Consider the following 24,836-nt stretch of genomic DNA (forward strand, 5'->3'; position numbering starts at 1 on the left):
ATATATATATATATCGTATAAATTTTAAATCCTTTAATATATATGATTGTAACGATAAGGTTGAATCTAAAGATATTTTTGAAATAAAATTATAGGAGGGACGTGTATTTAATTTATTATTTTTTTAAAAAAGAAACGACGCTATGTAATGTTTATATTTTTGCCCAAAAAACTTTGGTCGTTAGAGAACTTATCTGTGTAAACAATTCGTGAAAATGAAGGGTTTATCTGTAAACTTTATTCTAATCCTCCAAAACAATAAACTGATGCTTCAAGCTTCATTCAGTGCTGCGAAGGAAAGGCGAGGGCGAATAAACCCGACGGCGGCCAGCCGATCGACACCGATTTCTTCATCGCGCAGCAAAAATAAGCTCCGAAATCGATGTAGATTTCGGACGCAAAGAGCAATAAGCGAGAGAATCTGAGGGAGCGGGCGAAGGACCAGAGGCAAGCTGGAGGATTACTCATCAAAACCCTAACCGCTTCCCCGACTTATAAATCTTAAACGGCCGCAGTAATCGCACCTCGGAATTTGCTACTGCTTCCTTTCCTCTTGCTTATCCGCGTCATCCCAGGTTCCGCCTCTAAGAAGCCAGTTTGCCGGTTCCATCGGTATGCTAAAAATAGTATATTATTGATTGGTTTTACGCATTTTTAGCTGGTTTCAATAGATTTGTGCGGATTTGCTGCTCCACAGTGAAGATTTTTTTTTTTCAGCATTGATGTAGACTCGTGTGCGTTGTGTTTCATGTTTTGTTCATTCGTTCGAGTATGGTGTCCTGGTTGAGAGTCGACCTGGTGGTTATAGGTGTCATTGTTAGGCTCTGGTTGTTCACCTTGCTTGTAGAAAATGCATATGTTGCAATAACATTCATATCATGGCGAGGATTCATTTTAGAGTACACTAACCAATGAAAAATGGTTGAATGCGGTAATCAAGTGAAACATTTGTGAGGTTTTAAGATTTAGATTCAAACTTCCTTCCTGTGATTGATGTTATGCATGAAAATTTTGGTTGCATATTCTTAATCTTGAGCTAGCAATACTTCGGAATTATACATGTCAGCTGGAAATATGAGAAAAAAACTTGTAAATTGAGCAGCAAGCATACTGATTCATTTATCTATTTACTGATCCAGCCTTGACTTCTTGTCCCGTCGCAAAAGATTGCAAAATTTTCTTCACTTGGTACCATGGATGTTGACGTCATCTTTCCTACCTGACGTTTAGCCTTCTAAATCTTTTTTGTGAATTTCAGGTAGAACCTGATCTATTTGGTCAAACTAATATATAGCTAATGTCGGTTCATGGTTGCATCAATGCAGTTATGAATGACAGCGAAGAAGATGATGATGCACCTTTGGTTTTTAGGAGGGCAAACTCTTCATCAAAGCAACGTCACTTGAGCTCTACTTCAAAGAAGACTGATACTCAAAAGGATGCCGGCTCTAATCTTGTTTCTAACCAAATTGCTCAGAATGGTGAGAGCTCACATTTGCAAAATGTTAAGTTACTCTCTAAGGCATCTAGTGAGAAGCCTCCTTTGGCTCGCCCAAATGTGGGATCTTTGCAACCTGCATCCCACAATAAATTAATAACCAATGATGCAAATCCGAAACCCAAGGATGGGTTATCTGATTCAGATGATGATAAACCATTAAGCCATACACTTAACTCAACATCTGTAGCTGTTCAGAGAAAACGTTCCATGGAAGTAGAGAAAATATGCATGCATTCTAAAGGGGATAACTTTACAAGTGGAAGTGCAGGAAACATGGATTTGAGCAAGTCAAACATAAAAAGTGAGAATTCTGATGATGATAAACCATTGAGTTTGAAATACTCTTCATCTGGTATAGTCAACAGAAGTGCCTCGTTACAGGCCGTGAAGGCTTCTCAAAGTACAAAGCCTTTACCTCTATCTGTGAAATTAACTTCAAAGACCAAAGAAGAATCTGATGACTCGGAAGATGAAAAACCACTTCTTTCCAGGTTTCAGTCCAAGGCAATTGGTGGTTCATCTATGAAAGACTCCAATGTAGCTGAGAAGTCATCTTCTAAGTCGAAGTTAAATGGTTCTGACAAGAAGGACAAAAGCAGTGATGAGAACTCTGCCAAGGGTGGTCAAAAGCGGCCCCTTTCTGGTGCCAATCCTGCTGATTCTTCATCAATTAAGAAGTCAAAACTTTCAGATTCTTCAGCTTCTGTGAAGGTTAAACAGGAAGATTTTGTTAAGAAAGAAAGTAAAACAGATGATAATGATCACTTACCAATTGCACAAAGAATGAAAAAAACAGTGTCATCTAACAGTGCATCAATCAGCAAGAATGCATTGCACAAAACTACTAGCTCGTCACTCAAGAAGAGTAACATTAAAATGAAGAAAAAGATGAAGGATTCTAAATTTTCCAAGTCATTGAAGATGCCTCCGGGTTCTGGTGGGGGGCAGAAATGGACTACCTTGGAGCACAATGGTGTTATATTTCCTCCTCCTTACAAGCCTCACGGGGTTAAAATGCTATATAAGGGACAACCAGTTGATTTGACACCTGAACAAGAGGAGGTTAGGTTTAAGATGGTTACATTGCTTCTTGTTTGAGGATTATAATTCTTTCTCTACTATTGTTTTACTTCATACAATAATTGTATTCTATTGCACTCTTTAAAAAAAGTATTATTTCCTTGTCAAACTCCAGACCATGAACTGAAGACTCTTTTTCTTTAACATATGGGAACTCCCTGGCTGTAGGTTGCAACAATGTTTGCTGTCATGAAGGACACAGATTATGCTAGCAAAAAGCAATTTATTGAAAACTTTATGCATGACTGGCGACTTATGCTTGGTAAAAATCACATCATTAAGAAGTTCGAGCTATGTGATTTTACCCCAATATATGAGTGGCATCTAAAAGAGAAGGAGAAGAAGAAGCAAATGACTTCCGAGGTAAATTACAGTGAAATGTCCACAAAATTATGGCAATTATTTTATCAGACAGAATTCACAGAACACATAAGCACAATGTTTTATCCATTTGGCTCTTGCATTAATATGTACCAATAATGGGTTCATGCTATTTATCTGATTGCGTTTTTTAATAAAGCTTGGGGAACTGGTGCTGATAAAACAATAAATTTGTACAAACTATCATATTCACTTATTTTTTTATTGTCATTTACCCTAATTCATACTCCATAACTGATTAGATATCCTTGGATTGCAAAGATGTTATTTCTTTAATTTTCTACTATAACTTGGCATGATTGGTAAATTGAACTTTGTTTAGTAATTCCATTTCAAACTATTCTAGCCTTCTTGAATTTTAACAATACATGCTTTGTACACAGATAGGAAGAATGCAAGAATAGCATTGGGAGGAGCTACTTATGATAATGTGAATAGTGGCTGTCATTCTGCTTTTGCTTACTACTGGATCATGTTTGCAATAAACTTAATGTTTTCGTTGTTATAGTTTATAATAATTAGAAAATATATTATTGTAAGGAACAAATTCAGTAGTAATTTATTTGATTTTTTGTTCACTTGTATTCTTTTTCTTGTCTCTTGAATCAAGTTAAGCATTTTTTAATAAGTAGGAATAACTATGTATCTATGCATCTAATGTAGGAAAAGAAGGTTGCAAAGGAAGAAAAATTGAAACAAGAGGAGAAATACATGTGGGCTATTGTTGATGGTGTGAAAGAGAAGGTTGGTTTTAATGCGTAGTTTTATTCGTGTTATCAAGCTATTTGGTAGCCAGTTTTATGATGTATTGATGGAAAAAAGCTTACTAATTTTACTCAAGTTTATAACTCATGTAGAGGTGAACTCATATATGATTCACGGTACATTTAACTCATACATCATTCATGGTTATTGATCCTGTCTGAAATAGGTGAGAGCTAGACTACCAATAAGGTGTTGTTGATGTTGACCAAGTCTCCATGACTAGGAGGAAGAAGAGGCTGGGTTGTCTTCTAGGTTGATTGAATCTCTGGACCTCCAAGAAAAAAAACCAAGAATAGGGAACCGAAAGTGCTTGAGAGTTCTACTTGCAAGGCTGCTAGAAGACAGAAAAAAGAGGAGATAGAGCGTTAGAGGGATGGCCGGGGTACCCCCGGCCCCGGCCTTCCACTTTGACGTTGAAGTCAGATCCCGATGATGGAAATGGAGAAGATGAATAGTGTAGTAAAGTTATATATATCTCTGTAGACGTGTGTGTACCTTGGCCCGCGGGACGAGACTTTTTATAACCTGAAAGGAGATGTCACATCTGGGGTTGTCAGAGGGGATGATATTGTGAATTGGTGTCAAATAATTACCGAACCCCTCTAAGCTAATGAAGCATAGGGAATGACCCGGATCATCTCTCTCAAGAATGTAAACGGTGTTTATTATAATTGGGGCTTTGGATTTTTAGTACTAAATTTAACAAATAAAGACAATGCAAGAATGAAACCAAACCTACTAAATGGAAGACAATACAAGTAATGGAACATAAACTAACCTAATCACTGCATTAAAGAGAAGCAACTAGAATTAACAGAATGGAGACTAATAAGAACAAAGCTAGAACAATCCAAATTACAAAGATTAGATGCATGAGGGATCAACCTGTTGGGGTTGTAAGGTTGCAAACATAGTCGCACATTGAAAACACATGGGAAAGATCATGAGTTTATAAGAGAAAAGATATCTCCATTGGCATGAGGCCTTTTGGATAGAGCCCAAGAGTAAAACCATGAGGGCTTAGGCTCAAAGTGGACAATATCATGCAATTGTGGAGATATCTAAATTCTTTTCGATCCAACAATTGGTATCAGAGCCCCGACCAGAAGGTTTAACCGTCAACTGTGCACAAGAGCTATGATCTGATTGAGCCATGTGGGTATAATATTGACCTCGAACAAAGAAAGTGGGGGCTCCTATATTCGGATCAAGAGGACCAGACACCAGACAGGAAGTCCTAGTAGGTCGGGTGGACCGAGGGGCAGGAAGTCCTAGTTGCGGCTAGGCAAGGAAGTCCTAATAGGTCGGGTGGACCGAGGGGCAGGAAGACCTGGTGGGTCGAGGATCGTACGTGGGAAGCCTGTGGTCCTTTGTTTGAGGGGGGGGGGGGACTGTTGGGGTTGCAAGGTTGCAAACATAGTCCCACATTGAAAACATATGGGAAAGATCATGGATTTATAAGAGAAAAGATATCTCCATTGACATTAGGCCTTTTGGATAGAGCTCAAGAGCAAAACCATGAGGGGTTAGACCCAAAGTGGATAATATCATGCAATTGTGGAGATATCTAAATTCTTTTCAATCCAACACAATCAACCATTCGTCACATGGAAGGAGATCTAGTCAAATCCATGGAGGAATAGAACTAAATAGAACAAGAACTAATATAAGCAAAACAGATTCAGATCCACTTAATGCCAAGAACAATAAACAGAGAATCAATTGCACAGTAATCGAAAATAGCTTATGAACCAACACAAGCTCAAATTCAGGTCTCCACTCAAGGAGCTGGCAAACATTCAGATGAATTGAAAACAAGGAAACAAATCTAAACCTTTATATAACCCAAACAATTCAGATCTACGAAACTAATCTGGCAACACAACTAAACGAAGCTGGAAATGGAAAAGACAGAAAGGCATAAATGAAATTTGAGAGAAGTGATAAACCAAGGTGAGCTGGAGGAAACCCCAAGCACTCACAGAATTGGACGAAGATGTCCGGACCTTGCAGATGATGAAGAACAGATCAAATCAGATGATCTGATCCAGTGACACAGCTGAAGCTAGAAATCGATGCAGAAATCAGAGGGATCATAAGCAAACACTTCTGATCGTTCAGATGGGTGCAGAGCTTCAAGGAAGAAGATCATCGGCTGAAAGACGAAGAAACCATATCAAATTCGCTTGCTTCTCCTCTTCTCCACTTCTTCTTCACATGAAGCCGCAGCAGAATTGGCGATCAGTGATGAATCAAAAGGTTGAAGTGGTGTCGTTGGCTGGTGATAGGTGGATGATGATCGGAGGAAGGGAAGCGCCCTTGACCTCCGTTCACTGTTGACGAAGGAAGGTGGATCGGGAATGAAAGCTCGTCCGCCTCCTCTGTTTTGATGCGATCCCTGTAGAAATTTGGCAACGGCTGAAAGATGAAGAAACCAAATCAAATCCGCTTGCTTCTCCTCTTCTCCGCTTCTTCTTCACATGAAACCGCGACAGAGTTGGCCATCAGTGATGAATCAAAAGGTTGAAGTCATGAAGTGGTGTCGCCGACTGGTGATAGGTGGATGATGATCGGAGAAAGGGAAGCACCCTTAACTTCCGTTCACCGTCGATGGTGAAAGGTGGATCAGGAATGCAAGCTCGTCCGCCTCCTCTGTTTTGATGCGATCCTTGTAGAAATTTAGCGAACGAAACACTGTGGCTTCTCCCCTTTAAATCTGATCCAGATCTGAATGAACAGTCCAGAATGCTTCGGATCTTGATCAATGGTTGGATCAATTCAGATCTAGATCAAAAGCTCCAGATCTTGTTCGATGGCTGTGATCTACTTCCCCTTGGCTTGGATGGAGTAGATCTTTGATGTATGGCTCATATTGCTCTTGATTTTGAATGAACAATTCAGTTCGCTCCAAAGCTTGATCTTCTCATTTAATCTCAGAATTGAGCTCAATCCTGGTTGATCAACCTCAAGTCCTTGTCCTTTGATGCCTACAAAGATCATATTCTAATATTAGCATCAACTATCGCAAAAATGAGATAGTTTGAAGTTAATTCTAAGAATAAATGCAATTCATGAATATGATATAAATATGAATTCAACCTATGAGGAGATCATAAAAGCATGCATATATGAATCAAAATATAGCAAAATTGATGGTTATCAGTTGACTGAATCTCTGGACCTCCGAGAAAAAAGTCAAGAACAGGGAACCGAAAGTGTGCTTGAGAGTCCTGCCTGCAAGGCTGCTAGAAGACATGAAAAAAAAAGGAAATGGAGCGTTAGAGGGATGGTCAGGTACCTCGGCCTTCCATTTCGACGTTCAAATCAGATCCCAATGATGGAAATGGAGAAGATGAATAGTGTAGTAAAGTAATATGTATCTCTGTAGATGTGCGTGTACCTTGACACGCGTGGCGGGACTTTTTATAATCTGAAAAGAGATGTCATATCCGAGACTGTTAGAGGGGATGGTGTACGATGATGCGCTTTTGACATGATGTTATGTCCTCGTATGGGTGATGTTCCATCATCGTATTAGAATGTCACATTAATCATATTTGGTATGTAGAAGATCTCATGGGATCATGCTTCGTCCACCATACTACTCCATGTGTCATGTTAGTGCACGTACAAGAGCATCTGAATTTCTGGGTTTATGAGATGCATCAGGTCATAGTGGAGGTGAGTCAGAGCATCTGAATGGTAGGGACGATCAGACATGAGCTAGATATTCGGTCAAAGAGTTGAGCCCTTGGAGTATCTGATTGGTGAGCAGGCCCCTGGAGTATCTGATCGGGAGTTGAACCTCTGGAGTATCCGATTAGGGAGCTAGGAGCCGGGAGTCGGGTCGGGATTAGCAAGGCCAACTAGAGAGCAGGGTCGGCGGAGCTGATCGGAAATGCTCTAGATCAATGGGGTGGCAGAGCCAAACAAAGATGTACCAAATCCGATTGATAGAGTCGATCGGAAATTCATGGGATTTGCAAGGTCGTAGACGGCTACGGGTGACTCAGAAATGGTGGCCTAAAGGCCTGATTTACATGGAGCACCGCAGGGGGTGCACGACAGTAGTAGCTCGGAGGCATATGACAGCGAGAGATCTGTTGGAGATCGGCTGGTGGGGGTGCGGAGATCCACGACAGAGACCGATGTCGGTAATGGCAAGCGATGAGATTGGCATTAGTCGGGTAGTGTCTGCACGGAGATCTGTTGCCAGCGTGGTTGACAGGAAGGGAGAAGGACCAACAGTCTGACCGGCGACGAAGCATAGCGAAGAAAGGGGGAGATCGGCCTTTGGCCGGTGATCAATGGTGGAGAAGGCGTTGCCCGGCGATGGCAGCGAGGAATGCCATTGCCTGAGGTGGCGTGGCTAGCGGTGTGGCTAACAAGAGAAGAGAGGAGGTAGTGGCTTCGTAAGGAAGAAAGACAGCATGAGGGGAGCAGAGAGAAGGATGGCAGCGTTTGAGAGGAGAAGCCAGTGGCTAAGGAGGAGATCCGGTGGAAGCTGCCAATAGCGTGATCCCATCGGCTGAGAGAGAGAGAGGGGGGGTTGGCAGTGTCACGCGGAAAGAAAGAAAGAAAAAGGGCAGCCTTCTCCTTTTCTTCGAGGAAGACAATCCCTAAAAAAGGGCAAAAGGCAATGAAATCCCCAAAATACACCCTTGTCCACATGGTTTCATCTTCACCCCACATCAGTCATCATTTGAACACCTCCATAAATTTTGTTTCAGTGCTATATACTAAATACTGGAAATGCATATTTTACAAGTTATAACCATGTGTTCTCTTTTATTTTATGCTGACCACTATTGTGTTTTAGGTTGGGAACTTCAGAGTCGAACCTCCAGGATTATTCCGAGGCCGAGGAGAGCATCCAAAGGTCACACTCATGTTTTTATATCTAATTTATTGGTTTCTAGCTGTCTGGGTCAATTTAAAATATCAAGTTATCCTTTTATACTGCTGAACGACTGTTGGCTTGCTGTGATTATAGATGGGCAAGTTGAAACAGAGAATTAGGCCAAAAGATATTACAATCAACATAGGGAAAGATGCACCAATTCCAGAATGCCCAATACCTGGTGAAAGGTAACATAATTTGAGGGAATAAAAGTTTAATTTGGCTTGCACCAGACCAGATCAAACTACTTACAGTTTGTGAGGGTAAAATTGAATATACATAAGACCATTCTTATATCAACATTCGATTACTTGCCAGATGGAAAGAAATAAAGCACGATAACACTGTTACATGGTTGGCATTCTGGAATGATCCAATCAATCCAAAAGAATTCAAGTATGTTTTTCTGGCAGCGAGTAGTTCATTAAAAGGGCAAAGTGATAAAGAGAAGTATGAGAAAGCTAGGCTGCTGAAGGTAACAGCTACTTTTCCCTTGAATTTACTAGCAGCATGAGTTTTGACCTGCGTACTGCTCCATGAACAACAAATGCAACTTGCTACAGTTAGTCAAATACTCTTCATTTTAGAACATCAGATATTGTTGCATTATTTTCATATCATGCTGTTTATATTGCAGGATTATATACAAAATATCCGTGCAAACTATACAAGAGATTTCAATAGTAAAGATCCAACTAAGCGACAAATTGCAGTGGCAACTTATCTTATTGATAAGCTAGCACTTAGGGCAGGCAATGAAAAGGTACCAATTCAACATCAAAGTTTAACTAGGTTCTTTGTTGGTTTATGTGTGTATTTTTTTTCTCCTCTTGTGATTTTTGTAAATTTTTTAATCCTGCCTCTCATTTCCTTCTATTTCTCAATTATCTGATTAGCTTCAACCAATGTTTAAAATCTCATTCCGAACCGTCTGGTGTGGGTGAGATATTTCGTTCTGCCCGCGAACTGGCACCGGCACGCTTGATGTCCCACGGCTGCCATGGGCACGTCGTGCGAGGGGTGCTGGCACCATTGGCAGCGCAAAACATAAAGTGCGAAATTAGCTTTTAATTAAATAAAACTTAGGTTAATAATTTCAATTAATTCCTAACTATAATAGGGATAATTTAAATAAACTTAATTAAACCCTAATAAAACTATATATATATATATATATAATTTTTTTGTATTTTAAAAATATTTAGATTAATTTTTTATTTTTATTTAATATATTTTATATTTAAAAAATATCGAAACCATATCGGCATGATATGATACGGTACCGAAACTATATCGTTCCAGTTTGGAACTAAAATTGGGCACAGATCTAGATTTTAAACCTTGGCTTCAACTGTCCAGCTTCAAATTAGATGACACTAGTTTGACTATTTTCATTATTGCATGCATAGTAGTTGGATTTTCTTTTTTTCTTTCGACTGTTAGATAAGTCGATGAAACCTTCAATATTATCTTATGTTTATACACTGAAATGCTTGCTATAATTCCAAGTTTAACTATGTTATCACATTAATCCTAGGTGTATATATTATTGCAGGTGTGGTTAATTAGAATTACTTTGTATGGCAAGTGTTAACTGATTATCCCTTTTGGTATGAAAATTGTTATACAGGATGATGATGAGGCTGATACCGTTGGTTGCTGTACTTTAAAGGTGGAGAATGTAGAGCTGGTCCCTCCAAATAAGCTGAAGGTAGAATCTATTGTGTACACCGTGTCTCATCTTTTTGCGGAGTGGTCTTAACATTTTGATTTCTCTAGTTTGACTTCTTAGGTAAAGATTCTATTCGATACTTGAACACTGTGGAGGTTGAACCACCTGTCTATAAAGCAATCGGCGATTTTCAAACCGGTGAGACATAACTGCGAATTTTTTGTTAGCCGAGTTTCTATCGACCTTATGTTTGGACCTTAATTAACCATTGTATTTTGTTAGCTAAAAGGAGTAATGGTGGTAAGAAAGACAAGGGTGACGATCTGTTTGACTTGTTGGACACAAGCAAACTCAACACACATCTCAAGGAACTCATGCCTGGACTTACTGCAAAAGTTTTCCGTACATACAACGCTTCTATCACATTGGATGCTATAGTAAGAAAGAAACTGAGATCATAGTTTATGTTGATTTTCAGTCCCTCTGTATGCTCAAGGTTTTACAGTCTCCATCAGCTATTTTGATTGACCTGCTTTATCGTTTTAGTTTTGATTGTTAAAGAACAATGATGGTGTTTGATCAAAACAATTGGCAGCTCATATTGAATGAAAAAAACACCTGTAAGATATTTTGGAGGTGATACACATGTTTTCATGAACAGAACTACTTTCTATTGTTGGGGCATTTTTAAGCATTCAAAATACCGTGCAAATTGATTTTTTTTCTAGTGCTATTATACCTTTATGGATTTATGTGTGTGTCTTTTAATACTTTCATCAATAAAATCATGATACAGTTTCCTAGATAAGCCATATCAGGATGACTTATTAGCTATTTTCATCACGACGCAGTTAAATAAGGAAACTAAGGATGGCACCGCACCTGAGAAAATTGCAGTCTATCAGCATGCAAACAAAGAAGTAATTTTTGTTCTTATTCTCTTTTTATTCTTTAGCATTGAGTCGTGATCACGACCAATATTTTGTGTTCTGAAACAGGTTGCAATTATCTGTAACCATCAGCGCAGCGTCTCCAAGTCTCATGAAAATCAGATGTCTAAGTTGAATGAAAAGATAAATGATTTGAAGGTCCCAAGTTTTTGGTGCTTCAGTAAATTACTCAAAAATTTTGTATAGTTTCTCCACGATTTTCCTCACAAGTATACCAATGTGCTGTAAACAGGCACAAAGGGAGGAATTGTCGACGGATCTGAACAGGGCTAGGAAAGGGAAGCCTCCACTCAAAGATAAAGAAGGAAAGACGAAGAAAAACTTGGCCCCTGAAGCGTAACCAACTTCTGAACTGTTGAATTTGGACCTCTGTTTTGAAATACAAATATCTGATGCATCTCAACTTGCAGGATCGGAAAGAAGATTGCTCAGATTGATGCAAAGATAGAAAAGATGGAAATTGATAAACAAATAAAAGAGGATCTGAAAACAGTTGCACTTGGAACATCAAAAATCAATTACCTAGATCCGAGAATATCAGTCGCATGGTGCAAGAGACATGAAGTTCCAATTGAGAAGGTACACAGCTTCCTACTTTTTTCCTGAGCATCACATACGTGAAGCCAGCTTTCCTTGGTTAAAATTCGTGTCTTGTAATAGTCTACTCTATTGATAGGAATGCGATGTCATTTCTACTTGTGTTCTAATATTTGGCTTGCCTGTCTTTCCAGATATTCAACAAATCACTACTAGCGAAATTTGCATGGTCAATGGACGTAGATCCCAACTTCAGATTCTAGCCCTGCTTGATTCATACACCCAGTAGACAAACTTTCAAGCTATTCAATTTTCAGATTCAAGGAAATTCCATCAATCTTGCTAGTTTGCTAGATTGTTCTCTAAAAGACTCGCAGAGATCCAGAAGAACAGTTCGCTATACATGTTATTCGATTCAAATTATCAGAGAACTCAAGTTTGTATTTCCGTATATGCACGTCATATATCGATAGTGAGATGAACTGGTGGCCTTGGCTTTGGTTCTTTTCAGGCACCAAAACGTAGTTGATGCTAGCGAGATGATGTTATTGTCATTAGAATGTAACTTAACTTTAATGCAAACTCTTTGAAGATCTTCTTAAGATGATTTCAGTTATTAAGATGGACATTAATAAAAATTTAGTTGTGTATGAAAACATAGTTCTCCTCGCTTTTATTTTGCGATTGTACTGGCTATTTCTAGATAATTCAGTTTAAGCCGAAATTCTACTGTTGTTATACTACGTGCAAGCATTAATTGTGTGAGTTTAAGTCGGGATTCCAGTTAATTGTGTAATCCATATCGAATGATGAGCAAAATAAAAGGCTGAACTAGAGTTCAGGATAGATCGTCTTGAGTAAACTTAATTCTAATGAGCAACATTCATCCTGATGGTTCAAGAATAAAACCAAACTCGATAAAAAGAGTTAGATATCCAATAGAGTGGGAAAACACCTCATCGTCTAAACATCAACCAGTGTCCACTAAATTTCTTCCTCCACATCCAAAATCAAAGAAATCTAATACAACACTAACAAGAATTTTTTTTCATTAGCATGGTCCGTCTTTCAATTCCTGTGGCTTCTGATCAAAGAGTTGGCTTTTGATGACAGACGATTCAGCAATCAGGACTAGAACGACAGCGAGCAGTACTCCGGTAATCAGGACCAGTTGCATTCATTGAACTTGCAGATAACTGATGGAGAACAGATTTGGGTCAAGAGGTCAGATGAGGAGCAAATGGTTCTGGTTGGCATGGTTGGAAGTCCATGCTCTGTGATGCGAAACAATTTGAAGAAACGATTTGATCGGATGCTATCTCACACGCGTTTGCTAGTAAGGAATCAATGTACTTCTGATAAGCATCCATTCGGATCTGCACATGCTTCTGGACCTGATCAAATTGTCCAAAAAGGTGTTAATAGACTCAGCTAAGCAATTTGAGCTCAGACAATGTACATATTGGTCGATGGTATTGCATGTTGAAATGGACTCAAAGTCTCATTATAGTAGACTGAAACCCGCAAACGCCAAGGTGAGGGAAAATGCAAATGGAAACAAAGCGACCGATTCGGTACCTCCACTTGTTCAAACAATCTTCTTTGTACTTCCATCTGTGCTCTCAGGGCCTCCTTGACTTCCTGACCCCTGAAAGAAGGAGAACCATGTCAATATTTAGAACTGCTGATTTATGCGAAATTAACTCGAGCTATATCTGCAGCAAGATTCTTTTTACAAAGATTATATCAGTAACAAGGTTAAATTCGACTTACTCGTTGACATCTGGAGTAGGCACTTTTGGGGACAAAGCACCACTACTTGGATTTTCCAAAAGGAAGGAAGCTGAAATACAAGGTACAATGAATTTGTTGCAGCAAGGTTACTTATCTGATTACCAAGTCATAATGACAGAATAACAATTAACTAATAATGCTACGAAAACGTAGTCTAAGCGAATTCTCATGTGCGATATCGGTGTAACAAATAACTTCAAATAGAGATAAAAATCTCAATTATGAGTTTGGTCTCCCTCACCAGTTACGATGTGTGGTAGCTGACTGGAAGCATGTTCAGGCAAAACACAGCCAATTGCATTCACAGTATATGGAAAGAACTTAAAGACCCAAATGATCTAACTGAGTACTTTGAGACACTTTCTAAACATTTCGAAGAGAACACATTCCTAGCTAGAAAAGGCTTTCGTAGAAGTCTTTGTGGATTCTATTCTACCTGGAATGAGTCAAGTATAAAGATATAAACCAATTGACTTACCGTCTTTTGATTGATCAGTCATCTCTTTGCCCGATTGCTTTCCTAATCTGTATTTCTGGAAGCAATAACAGGGAAACAACAAAGTATTTTATTGATTTACATCACCAACAAAGAATGAATTTCATGAGATGGTAGAATTTAACATGTTGATACCTGGAGATGACTTTTCAGGTGAAAAAGAGTAAGTCCTTTAACGCCCATTGTCCGCATGAGAGCCTTCGGTGTTGCCTCTGCAATATTCAATGTGTTATCACATTTAGCTGTTAAACTGGTGAACTACATCAATGAATCAATGTGACTGTGATCTTCTAGGAAGATATGTAGAGATGCCAACCACAAAAGATCCATCACAGAATTCAATTCTAGAAAAACATACTTTAAGGTCAATTGCTTGAAAACATAACAGATAAGTTAATCTAAAACTTCATATTCAAGTAAAATATGACAAAAACAAGGAAACTATTACTCATCCCTTTTGGTAAACAATGACAATAAAGTGTAAAACCAACAACAGTCTGAAACAATGCTATGTTAAAATCACTGAACTGCTGCAACCAAAATATTAGGAGACAGCTTCGTATATGCGAAACAGGATTGTCTGAAAACAGCCAAATCAACATATCCAAACACCATATCAGACTTCATGCCATTAACTAGTGCTAGAGTATATGGCCATAGTTTCTGCATGACATACTAAATCATAGGTATTTCATTTGAAGCATGTATGCGTATGCATATGTGTAGATTTAGTCCTGATTTGATATAAAAGCAAGCTAAATCTTCAATGCCCTCGACAGAGGCCATGAGTTTGATGTAATGGTGTGTAGCCTTCTTTTCCCTCTCTTTTCTCTATATATGCACCTTCCTTCCTACTCTCAATCGTCCATGCAAACAGCTTAAGATGTGAAGCCCTTTCGAAATCTACCCTTGGTATCACCTCGATCGAACATCCATACCTTCTTTGCTTCACATTGACAAAATCTTGGTGAAAAACTGGATTTTTTTCCCTCTAAGCATCTTGCTGCCATTGGAGAATAAATTCACCTAGAAACAAATCCTGCTTTACTGCCACTGTAGCTCTCGCATCGAACATACTGCTGGTGTTCAGATCACAAGTGCCTCTGATACTCCTTGCTGAGGTTGCAGTCGCCTTTCTAGTGGCATTGATAGGTTGTAGATGCCTCAAAGAACCAAAGCTCAAACTTAATTGAAGCCAAAAGTATGAAATGGTGTCCTGACTAGTATTACTTCGTACTTCAGAGGCAATCTAGTGGCAAGATGAACTGGAAGATGCAAATTAGATGGGATTTCGAAGTCATGCGATTTCATGTAATCAGGAGACCCCAATTGGATCACAAAGTAACCTAGAGTCAACCAGCAAGGAGAGAAACTCAGATCTGGATGCGTTTCGAAGGCGGGAAAAAAGGGATGCAAGCGACGAACCACAGATCTCTTGAATCGACCACAAATCGACGCGTAAATCGGCTCACAAGACGACATTTCTCGGTCATTTACGGCAAAAAGAAGTAAAAAGAGCTTCAAGTGGAGGCCAAAGATACTAACTTTCAGGTCCGCCGAGCTGGGCGACGGCGTCGACGAAGCGGTCGTGGAGCTCGGCCGTCCATCGGAGGCGCGGCTTGGGGTCCGCCGTCAGGGCCAGGGTCGGGACTTGCGCCTCCTCCGGTGGAATCGAAGCTTCCGGTCGGTGGATCAACCCCGAAAACATCCTCCTCTCGAGTGGAAAAAGCGATCCTCGAAAGTCGAAAAGAAAGACGAACAAGATCGCAAGGATTAGAAATCCACAGGGGAGAAAGGCGAAAGGGCGAGGAAGGGAAAGGTAGTAGCTTTTTGTCTCCTAGCTCAAACCATTGCATCAACAAAGCTTCACCTACACTCCTCTCTCTCTCTCCTCTCTCCTCTCTCTCTCCCTCAATTTCTTCTCTCTCCTTGCTCTGTCCCGGGCGGCGATTATGGCGAGTTACATCACTATTTCAAGGGCAAATAGTGTTTTAGTCCTGATAGGGATGTAAACAAACTCAATCTAGTCAAATATGTTGAAAAGTCTTAAGATTCAAATTCGATTCGAACTAACTATATTCGAGTTCGAGTTTAATTCCAAGTTCGAAAATTTTAATATTTTATGTTCGAATTTTGTTTAAATTAGAACTCAGATTCAAATTCAATTCGAAAAATTTGAACATGTTCATAAACTATACGAATTATTGCTTGAACACATATATTCGAAATATTCAAAATTTATTTATTTAATATATATTTAATTTATATTAATAAAATATTAAAACTCATGAGTGATTTTTGAACTATCGGAAAATATAATTTAGACACGAATTCGATTCGAAAAAAATTTGAACATATTCAAATTCAGCTCAAATTTGATAAATTTAAATACAAATTAAATATTTTTTTGAGTCGGCTCAAAAAGTTTATGAACCGATTCGTTTGCAGCTCTAGTACTTCTGGGACAAATTGAGGGGGCTTTTCTCCTTGCTCAAACCATCGCTCATTACACTAACAAATTCTGGATCTTTGTTTTATTATATTTCGACTGTATCTATTAAAAAAAACGGTAAATTAGAGAAAAATTCTCAATCACAATGTTAACTTTATATGCAATCCCCATGTCCAAAAAATTTTGTTTTCACTCTCTGCACATGTAAAATATTACTTGTTTCAACTCTCTCATGCAAATATTATTACCTAAATTGCCCCTCAAATTTTTTAGGTACAAAAAATTCAAAATTGAATACAAAGTGTCCAAAAACGAGTATAAAAATCTTCTTAAAGTCAGTACTTTATATTAAAATCGAGTATATTTTCTATTAAAATTGTCCCTCTTATTTTTTAGGTATAAAAAATCTAAAAATAAGTATAATTTCTGTTAAATTCAGTACTTTACACTAGAATCCAACACTCTATACTAGGATCGAGTATATTTTCTATCGAAATTAATCCTCATATTTTTCAGTACAAATAGTCTAAAAATGAGTATAATTCCTATTAAATTCAGCACATTAAACTAAAATCGAGTATATTTCGAGGTGAAAAAAGAATCATACTCAATTTGATAAAAAAATATACTAGATTCTAAGTTAATATACTCAATTTAAGAGGATTTATACTGATTTTTAAATTTTTTGTACCTAAAAATATCATAGGCAATTAGGTAAATATATTTGACTGGGAAGTGAAAACAAAGATTTTTATGGATGAGATTACATGTAAAGATTTATTTGTTAATAGGGACTCTATGCAAAATTACCCTTAAAAAAATAAATATTTTGACAGTATTTATTACAGTTTTCTTTGATTTCAAAAAATTATAGAAAATTTAATTCTTTTAATTAATAGTTCTTTATTTCCGAAAATATGAATAGATATTTACTTTTTGTCTGTTATTTTTTAATAATAATTTAAGAAATTTTAAAAAAAATATTTGTCATTAATGTTTTGACATTATTCGCCTTTAGTAATTTAAAAAATAAACAATAAAAATAGAAAACTACTTTTATTGAAACTAGTTTCGGCCTAAGATTAAGAAAAGGAGGGGAAAAAATATCCCAATAGAAAAGTCAAAGATCACGAGACGACGTTGACCACAATGGGACTTCTGACGTAATGCTTCCCGTCGCTCCACGTCAACCCGCCAAACAGAAACCCTACTCCCACGCTCTCGTTGCTCGATGTCAGCAGAACATGAAACTTCTTTTCCTCCCCGATCCTCTCGAACCGCAGCACGGTCGGCTCCACCGCCACCTGGATCCCGAACGGCGCCTTCGCCGTCACCCTGTACTTCGCCGGAACTGCCCCGACGTTCTTCAACCTGCGCGTGACGGTGAAGGATTTGGCCAGCTGTGGCACCGCGATCGAGGGGTAGTTCAGGTTCTCCACTCTGATTGGCTTCTTAGGGCACCGGTATCCCCGGCCGACGAGCGCCGCGGTGGCGTTGGGGCCGTAGCCCCGGGTGCAGATAAAGTCCACGTAGTCGGCGAAGGTGAGGTCGTAGACCAGCCCCGGGTCCATGGCGCGGTTTGGCCGGACGTGGCCGGCGCCGTAATGAAAAGGCGTCGCCTTGACGAAGTTGAGGTCCTTCATCGGCGTTCTCTTGTTGTCGCGAGTCCTCGCTACGTTATGAAAAAAAAAAAATTAGGGCTTTTGACACAATCAAAATCTGATCGGCCGAGGAAGAGAGTCAGTAGTACCGGTGGTCATGATGGCGGATTTGATGGCGGCGGGGCTCCAATCTGGATGGAGCTTTCTTAGTAAGGCGGCGACGCCGGCGATGTGTGGGCAGGACATGGAAGTGCCGGACATCACATTGAACGCTACACGGCGTTTGTCCGTCGACATGCCGGAAGGGCCGATGGCGTCGGTGAAGGCTGCGAGGATGTTGACGCCGGGCGCCGTGATGTCGGGCTGCGAATTCCAGACCAAAATCAATTTTTGACTAGGGCAACGGAAGCCACTCGACAGATCGATCGAAACGGACCTTGAGGATCTCCAGATTGATGAGGTTCGGCCCCTGCGACGAGAAGCCCGCCATCACAGGGGATGGCTTCACCCCTAATTGGGTGGAAACAGGGGAGATGGAAGCCCTAGGCGACCTGGAGAATGGAACAAAGATCGAATTTTTATATGACGATCAGACGGGAATTGGGGGGGTTTGATGTTCGATTACTCGGTGGATTTCATGTAAGCAAGGACGACGCGCGAGTGGTTGTAGGAGAGCATGGTGGCGGGGAGGAAGTGGGCGTCGGCGATGGTGCTGCTGCCGGCGTCGGCGGGGTTGGCGAGGACCATGCCAACCCCACCGGCTTTCTCGACGACCAACCCCTTGGTCACACGCGGGTACAAGCTGTCGCGTGTGCAGAGCACGATTTTTCCTCGGACTTTGCTACTGTCGAGCGTTTCTGGCTGGCACATTCCCCTGCAAATTTGGATCAAAACCATCGAACCCTGTTCAAAATCTATAATCTTTTTAGCTCGATTCGGATTGAAGAAGATGCAAGAATCGTCTCACGCTTCTTCCTGTGACGCATTGTGCAGCTTTGCAGCGGCGCCGTCGATCAGCGGGTACAACGTCGTCGCCGGCAAAGATTTCTGTGAGAGGCTCTCTCCCTGAATTAATTGTGGAAAATTTTGAGATTCATGGAAAGGAGAAAAATTGAAACTTTGTAATGTGTTAGAGTTGATCTACCCTGATTCGCTTGTTGTTGCCGAGCGTGAGGTAGGAGGCGAAGTCGCGGTCGATGGTGCTGGCTCCGACGGTCAAGATCCACGGCGCGACGTTCTCGACAGTGCCCGGGAGGGGGCCGTCGTTGCCGGCGGAGGCGACGACGATGACGCCGCGTTGAGCCGCATGGAGCGCGCCGATGGCTAGGGAGTCGGTGGCGTACTCGGAGGCGGGGCTGCCGACGGAGATGGAGATGACTTGGACGCCGTCGTGGATGGCGTCGTCGAAGGCGGCGAGGATGTTGGCGTCGGAGCAGCCAATCCAGCAGATCTTGTACGCCGCGAGGCGGGCGCGGGGGGCGCCGCCGCGGGCGGTCCCGCGTCCTTGGCCGAAGGTGCTGGCTCCGCGGACGAAGGCGCCGCCGGCGGTGGAGAGGGTGTGGGTGCCGTGGCCGTCGATGTCCCGAGGGGAGGGATCGCCGTTCGGCAAGTGTTGGTCGCCCAAATTGTAAGATCGCGCGCCAATCAACTTCCTGAATCAGTTCAATTATAATGAAAACTCATTAGTGATTTTAAATTAAATTTCTAAAATAATAATAATAATAATAATAGTAGTAGTAGAACAAATTATCCTAAACTCATTAGTGATTTTTTGTTCTTCAATTTACTTTAACTTCGTAATACACATCAATTTATCTAACTGTCTTCATTTCCTTTATAAAAAAAAAATTATAATAAAGTATAATTTTTCTAAAATTTAACATATTTAAATTAGAATTGAATATATTTTTTATTCAATTGAGCAGGACTCTTTTTCAGTCTAACGAATTAATTGAGAGCTCATAACAATCGATTCAGTTTAAATCAATCGATTCATCATGTAAAAAAATCGTACTCAATTGGATAAAAAATATATTCAATTCTAGTTAAATAGTGTTAAATTTAAGAGAAATTATATCTTATTTTAAACTCTTTGTACCTAAAAACATAATGAAGGATTCTATTCTCACACGTCAAAACTGGATAGATTATTAATTTATTTTAATTGATTCTAATTGATAAAAAATATATTAAATTTTAATTAAATTATATTAAATTTTAGATGAATTATATTTTATTTTAATTTTTTTATTTAAAAATAAAGATAATTAAGTAAATTGGTGTACATTAAGGAGTTAAATGAAATTGAAGGAAAGAAAAGTATATAAAAGTGAGAATAATTTTTTTTTGATGGAAAAACTTGAGTAGGAAGTTGAGTTTAATATTAGAGGTTCGCTGTCAATTTATTTTTGATAGTAATAACGCAAAATAAAATCATAAATATCTGACCTGTTACAGTTGAAAGGCCTCAAAGTAGTAGAGTTGGAATTGTTTTGGCAAATCCCTTTCCATTTCTCTGGAATCGGACCCAATCCTTCGTCACTGAAGCTCTTTGACTCGGGCCACGCTCCTTTTGAACCAACAACATTTTCATCCAATTTCAATTTTTTTAAAAAAATTCTTTATATATATATATAGAAAAAAAAATACACGACCTGTGTCTAGATTGGCAATAATGACGCCTTCCCCATAATGGGCCTTGGCCCATATAGACATGGAATGGGCTTCGCTCGCCTTGTTCAATTCACCGCCCATGAAATCCCAAGACCTCGTCGTGTGTAATTTCCTCTCTTTGTTTTTGAACACCGAGAAAACTCGTGGATGCCCTATAAAATAAATTATAAATTATATATGCCAATTTTGGACAGTCTAAAATGTTTTTTTTTTTTGCCTTTATACATATATAAATGAATTATCTATAAATAGGAGAAAATATTAACTCGAGATCTTTGAGGCTTCTTCGTCTTCGAGCCTCGCAACAAAGCCATTGATGGTTTTTGTGTACGAGTAGAAAATAGAAGATCGGGCCGCTTCATTACTGAAATAATGATACAAACAAGAAAAATATTTAAATTAAAATTTTCTTAATTGTATATTAACTCAATAAATCCTGAGATAATTAAGGTATTTACCTTCCTAATATCGATCCAATTAAATCGTAATGCGATAGAGTTGTCCTCTCAAAATCATCTGAAGTAGGGTCAGCCGTATAAGAGTGTCCTCCCAAGTAAACAATATAATCCTAAATTAACCACCAGATATATACGAATACATTTTAAATACGCATCAAATCATTAAAAAAGTTTGTCCACGAGTATTTATTTATTTATTTACCTTCTTTGTTGCAAATGCGAGATTGAAAAGGAATAGAAGAGTGAAGAGAAGAAGGGCCTTCATCTCTTTGGATTTCCTTCTTTAATCCTTCGCCTAACTGAGTTAATAAGAAAATTAGGTGTGGTTAAGGGTTTTTGTACTCCTAAATAGAGGACACTTGGAAGAGGTTTAGTGAAGCAAATCCGTAATTAATGGGAGTAATTCAATATCTTGGACCAAGGAATAGGAAACGAGGTGGATCTCCTATATGATCGGATTTTTTTTATTTTAAACAAAAAAAGATTTTAGATTTACTAATTAAACAAATTAAGTTATGGTTAGTTGTTTAATTAAGGGACTATCAATTAGTTCAAACAAAAGAGTCCAAATATTGCCATTTGGTTGGATTTTGATTTGTTCTTAACAATGTCATCATAATATTTTGAGATATCGCAATGAATTATAGACCGTTCGGGAAGGAATCGACTCGGTGGACCTGATAGCCGCTCCAAGGAAGAAGATGAGTCGAGTAGAGATAATTTATATAGACGAGTGCTCGTAAATTGATCGAGATTATAGATACCTCTATTTATTATAAAACCAAACATACACACATGTGTACTCATAGTCGAGTATATCAAGCAAAAATAGCTCATCACAAACTCTAGAAGGAGTATTTACAATTCAACCAAATCCAACTTCTATTACTTCCATAAGTATTCGAACCTGATTAAGTGGTTTAGCCGCACAGTCATCATAATTGGTTGTGATCCTGTCTAAAAACTTCAGGGATGATACACTGGGCACGGTGAACTGGTAATTGATCGATAGAAGATTTTTTTCTATGAGAAAAAGCTTTTCTTAGATCCTGCGCACAAGAAGACAAGCCAACCAGACGTCAGCACTTAAAAACCAGGGGGGAGTCCATAGCAGAGGCCTCTGATGCTCAAGTCAGTATCGATCCGAACAGGCGGATGAAGAACAGTAAGAATGTGTGTGCGAGAGTAGAGTTGCAGATGTTCAGAGAACATACCTCCACCATGGAGAAAACTTCCCTCTTTATATTACCACCTCACATAACTTCCGGGATCATGAGGTTGCAAAGTGTGTAAGAGTTTGTTAGGTAATACACTATAATTGTTCAAGGAATCTTTCTTTTACCTATATCTATACCCCTTTTGTCGTTTATAACTTCTGTTATTATTGAGATTACTGAAGGAATATATTATTATAATTGGTTTGCTGATGGGAAACACGATGGTTCTTGAAGAAGTTTCCAGAAGAATATATTCGAGACATAGTTGTTATTCTGATAAGTGTTAGGATGTTGTTTGATGAGTATATCTTGGGCGGTCCTTGAGACCGATCATTCTTATTGAGCTCAGGCCCGGCCCAGAGGCCGGGCGATCCTGGGCGTCTGCCCAGGGCCCAATATTTTGGGGGGCCCAAATTTACAGATAAATATGTATTTAATAATTAGGTTAAATGTTATTTTCTTTTGTTTTTTGTTTTTTTTTTCATCCGCCGGCTGCTGTTTATTTTCAATTTGCTTTTTGACTTTTGCATCCGCCAACAGCTGCCAACGTTCCTTTTGCTTCCTTTTGCTTTTTGGCTTTTGCATCCGCCGGTTATTTCTCAGTGCTTACTTTCCTTTTACTTTTCGCATCCTTCCTTTTGCCTTTTGCATCCGTGCTTTTTGCATCCGCCGGCTACTGCTCCACGAAATCCATCGTCGGCGCTGCTCCTTTGGCGAAATCGCTCCGTTCGGCTGCGCCGCTGCGAGACTGCGTACTCTCCTTCACCTCCGTCGGCCGACGGCTGCTGCTCCGAGCGCATCGAAGGGCCGCGCGATAGAGAGGGACAGCAGGGACCCTCTCCGCCAGTACTCCGCTCTCCCCCGCGCGGCCGCGCCACTGCCGGAAACACACTGCCCCCGACGCACGACTGCACGAGGCGTACTACTCGGCGCACCGAGCGGCATCGGAGGACGGAGGAGCTGAACTGCTGAAGAAGAAAACGCCGCTTCCGTACCGCTGCCAGGGCCTGTTCGGCTGTTCTGTTCAGCTGCTCTCCTGCTCCTCTGGCTTTGAGTCCTCTCCTCTATTGAATCGCTCCGCCTCTGCTCTACACGGCTGCTCCGCTCTGTTGCTGTTAGAGTGTATACTAAAAGCCTAGCTTTTGGTATAAACATTTATCTAGAAATAAGAATCACATTGGTCAAATGTCTACATTTGTGATAAATGTAGTTGTTCAATTAATTTATATTGTAGATAACATGGTGTGTGGTGTCACACACAGAGGATCATGTTATCAGTACCTTATAAATTATAAACAGTAGCTCACGACCAAGATGGAAAGGAACAAACCATTTGAAGGTCGTAGTGTAATTAGGTATTAGTTTATCTTAACTATATAATTACACTAGTACACTTAGAGTGTATTGAGTAGGACCATTAGAGGTCGTTTCTTTTATACTGACTTTATAAAGGAACAAAGACCTCAGTTATTATGGAAGTGTGTGCTCTTAATCCTAATATAATAACAAGCACATATAATTGATATTTATTTCTTTAATTTGTCAATGGGTGAGATTTAGTTCGATGAATCAATAAGCCCGATAAGTTGGGAAATGATATCACTTATAGTGTGTGTTGTTGATTATAGAAGGAAACTGTCCTAGAGATACTAGGTTGAGAATGTCCCCAAGAGGAGCTCAAAAGGATTGTCATGTTAAACCCTGCAGTGGACTTAGTCCGACATGACGATGAAGTTGAGTGGTACTACTCTTGAGCTAGATATTAATTAAGTGAGTTGTCGTAACTTACTTAATTAGTGGACATTTGTTATCTTAAACACAGGGAGACTAACACACTCATAATAAGAAGGAGCCTAAAATGTAATTTGGGATTGGTGCGGTAGTTCAATAATAGTTCTTTAGTGGAATGAATTATTATTGATGGAATTAAGTTGTGTGTTCGGGGCGAACACGGGAAGCTTAATTTCATCGGGAGACCAAAACCAATTCCTCCTCTCGGTCCCTATCGTAGCCTCTTGTATATAGAGATTTATACCCACCACATACCCACCTTCTTACCCATCCAATGGGGCCAGCCAAGCTAGCTTGGAACCCAAGCTAGGGCCGGCCAAGTCCAAGTGGATGAGCCATGTAGGTGGCCGGCCAAAGCTTGGGTCCCAAGCTTAGGTGGCCGGCCACTAGAATATTAAAAAGGATTTTTATTAAAATTATTTCTTATGTGGATATCATGATTTTAAAAGAGAGTTTAAAAATTAAAATTTTCCTTTTATAACTTTCTACAAAAGATTAAGAGAAGAGATTAATCTCTTTCCTTATTTGTAGATTAAAAGGATGGTTTTAATTTTTGGTAAAAACTTTC

At 39.5% G+C, this 24,836-nt stretch overlaps 2 protein-coding genes and 1 pseudogene across 3 annotated transcripts; 1 reads left to right on the forward strand and 2 right to left on the reverse strand.

Moving 5' to 3' along the window:
* The first annotated feature begins 254 nt into the window (after nt 1-254).
* LOC122037124 (DNA topoisomerase 1 beta-like) lies at nt 255-12,442 on the forward strand. 2 transcript variants are annotated; one of them, XM_042596620.1, is made up of 16 exons: nt 255-612; nt 1,259-2,563; nt 2,750-2,944; nt 3,626-3,706; nt 8,547-8,606; nt 8,721-8,815; nt 8,946-9,102; nt 9,265-9,390; nt 10,258-10,338; nt 10,407-10,497; nt 10,582-10,736; nt 11,151-11,219; nt 11,298-11,387; nt 11,482-11,585; nt 11,660-11,828; nt 11,981-12,442. In XM_042596620.1, exons 2-16 carry the CDS (start codon nt 1,298-1,300, stop codon nt 12,047-12,049), a joined length of 2,808 nt encoding a protein of 935 aa, XP_042452554.1. In that variant the 5' UTR covers nt 255-612; nt 1,259-1,297; the 3' UTR covers nt 12,050-12,442. The 2 variants fall into 2 exon arrangements, with proteins under 2 accessions (XP_042452554.1, XP_042452555.1); XM_042596621.1 differs by having other exon boundaries at nt 1,326-2,563.
* Nucleotides 12,443-12,689: 247 nt separating this feature from the next.
* Nucleotides 12,690-16,033, reverse strand: LOC122037119 (annotated as a pseudogene).
* Nucleotides 16,034-17,565: 1,532 nt separating this feature from the next.
* On the reverse strand, nt 17,566-21,525 carry LOC122037100 (subtilisin-like protease SBT5.3). The gene is made up of 11 exons (XM_042596582.1): nt 21,463-21,525; nt 21,261-21,370; nt 21,069-21,166; nt 20,784-20,954; nt 20,578-20,698; nt 19,274-19,781; nt 19,097-19,194; nt 18,755-19,003; nt 18,566-18,680; nt 18,279-18,492; nt 17,566-18,200 (listed from the first exon to the last, which is right to left on the reverse strand). The coding sequence occupies exons 1-11, from the start codon at nt 21,523-21,525 to the stop codon at nt 17,656-17,658; spliced, it is 2,292 nt and encodes a 763-aa protein (XP_042452516.1). The 3' UTR covers nt 17,566-17,655.
* Nucleotides 21,526-24,836: the final 3,311 nt, after the last annotated feature.

The sequence above is a fragment of the Zingiber officinale genome, unplaced genomic scaffold (assembly GCF_018446385.1).
Source record: "Zingiber officinale cultivar Zhangliang unplaced genomic scaffold, Zo_v1.1 ctg233, whole genome shotgun sequence".
Classification (NCBI taxonomy): Eukaryota; Viridiplantae; Streptophyta; class Magnoliopsida; order Zingiberales; family Zingiberaceae; genus Zingiber; species Zingiber officinale.

Excerpts from the sequence above, each read along its gene's own strand:
- LOC122037124 (XM_042596620.1), top strand. The coding sequence starts at position 1,298 with ATGTCGGTTCATGGTTGCATCAATGCAGTTATGAATGACAGCGAAGAA. Across the intron at positions 3,707-8,546 it reads TTGATGGTGTGAAAGAGAAG|GTTGGGAACTTCAGAGTCGA; the intron begins GTTGGTTTTAAT and ends ATTGTGTTTTAG. Across the intron at positions 11,388-11,481 it reads AAAAGATAAATGATTTGAAG|GCACAAAGGGAGGAATTGTC; the intron begins GTCCCAAGTTTT and ends TGCTGTAAACAG.
- LOC122037100 (XM_042596582.1), bottom strand. The coding sequence starts at position 21,525 with ATGAAGGCCCTTCTTCTCTTCACTCTTCTATTCCTTTTCAATCTCGCA. Across the intron at positions 19,782-20,577 it reads AGGCCTTTCAACTGTAACAG|GAAGTTGATTGGCGCGCGAT; the intron begins GTCAGATATTTA and ends GAACTGATTCAG. Across the intron at positions 19,195-19,273 it reads GCAACAACAAGCGAATCAGG|GGAGAGAGCCTCTCACAGAA; the intron begins GTAGATCAACTC and ends CAATTAATTCAG.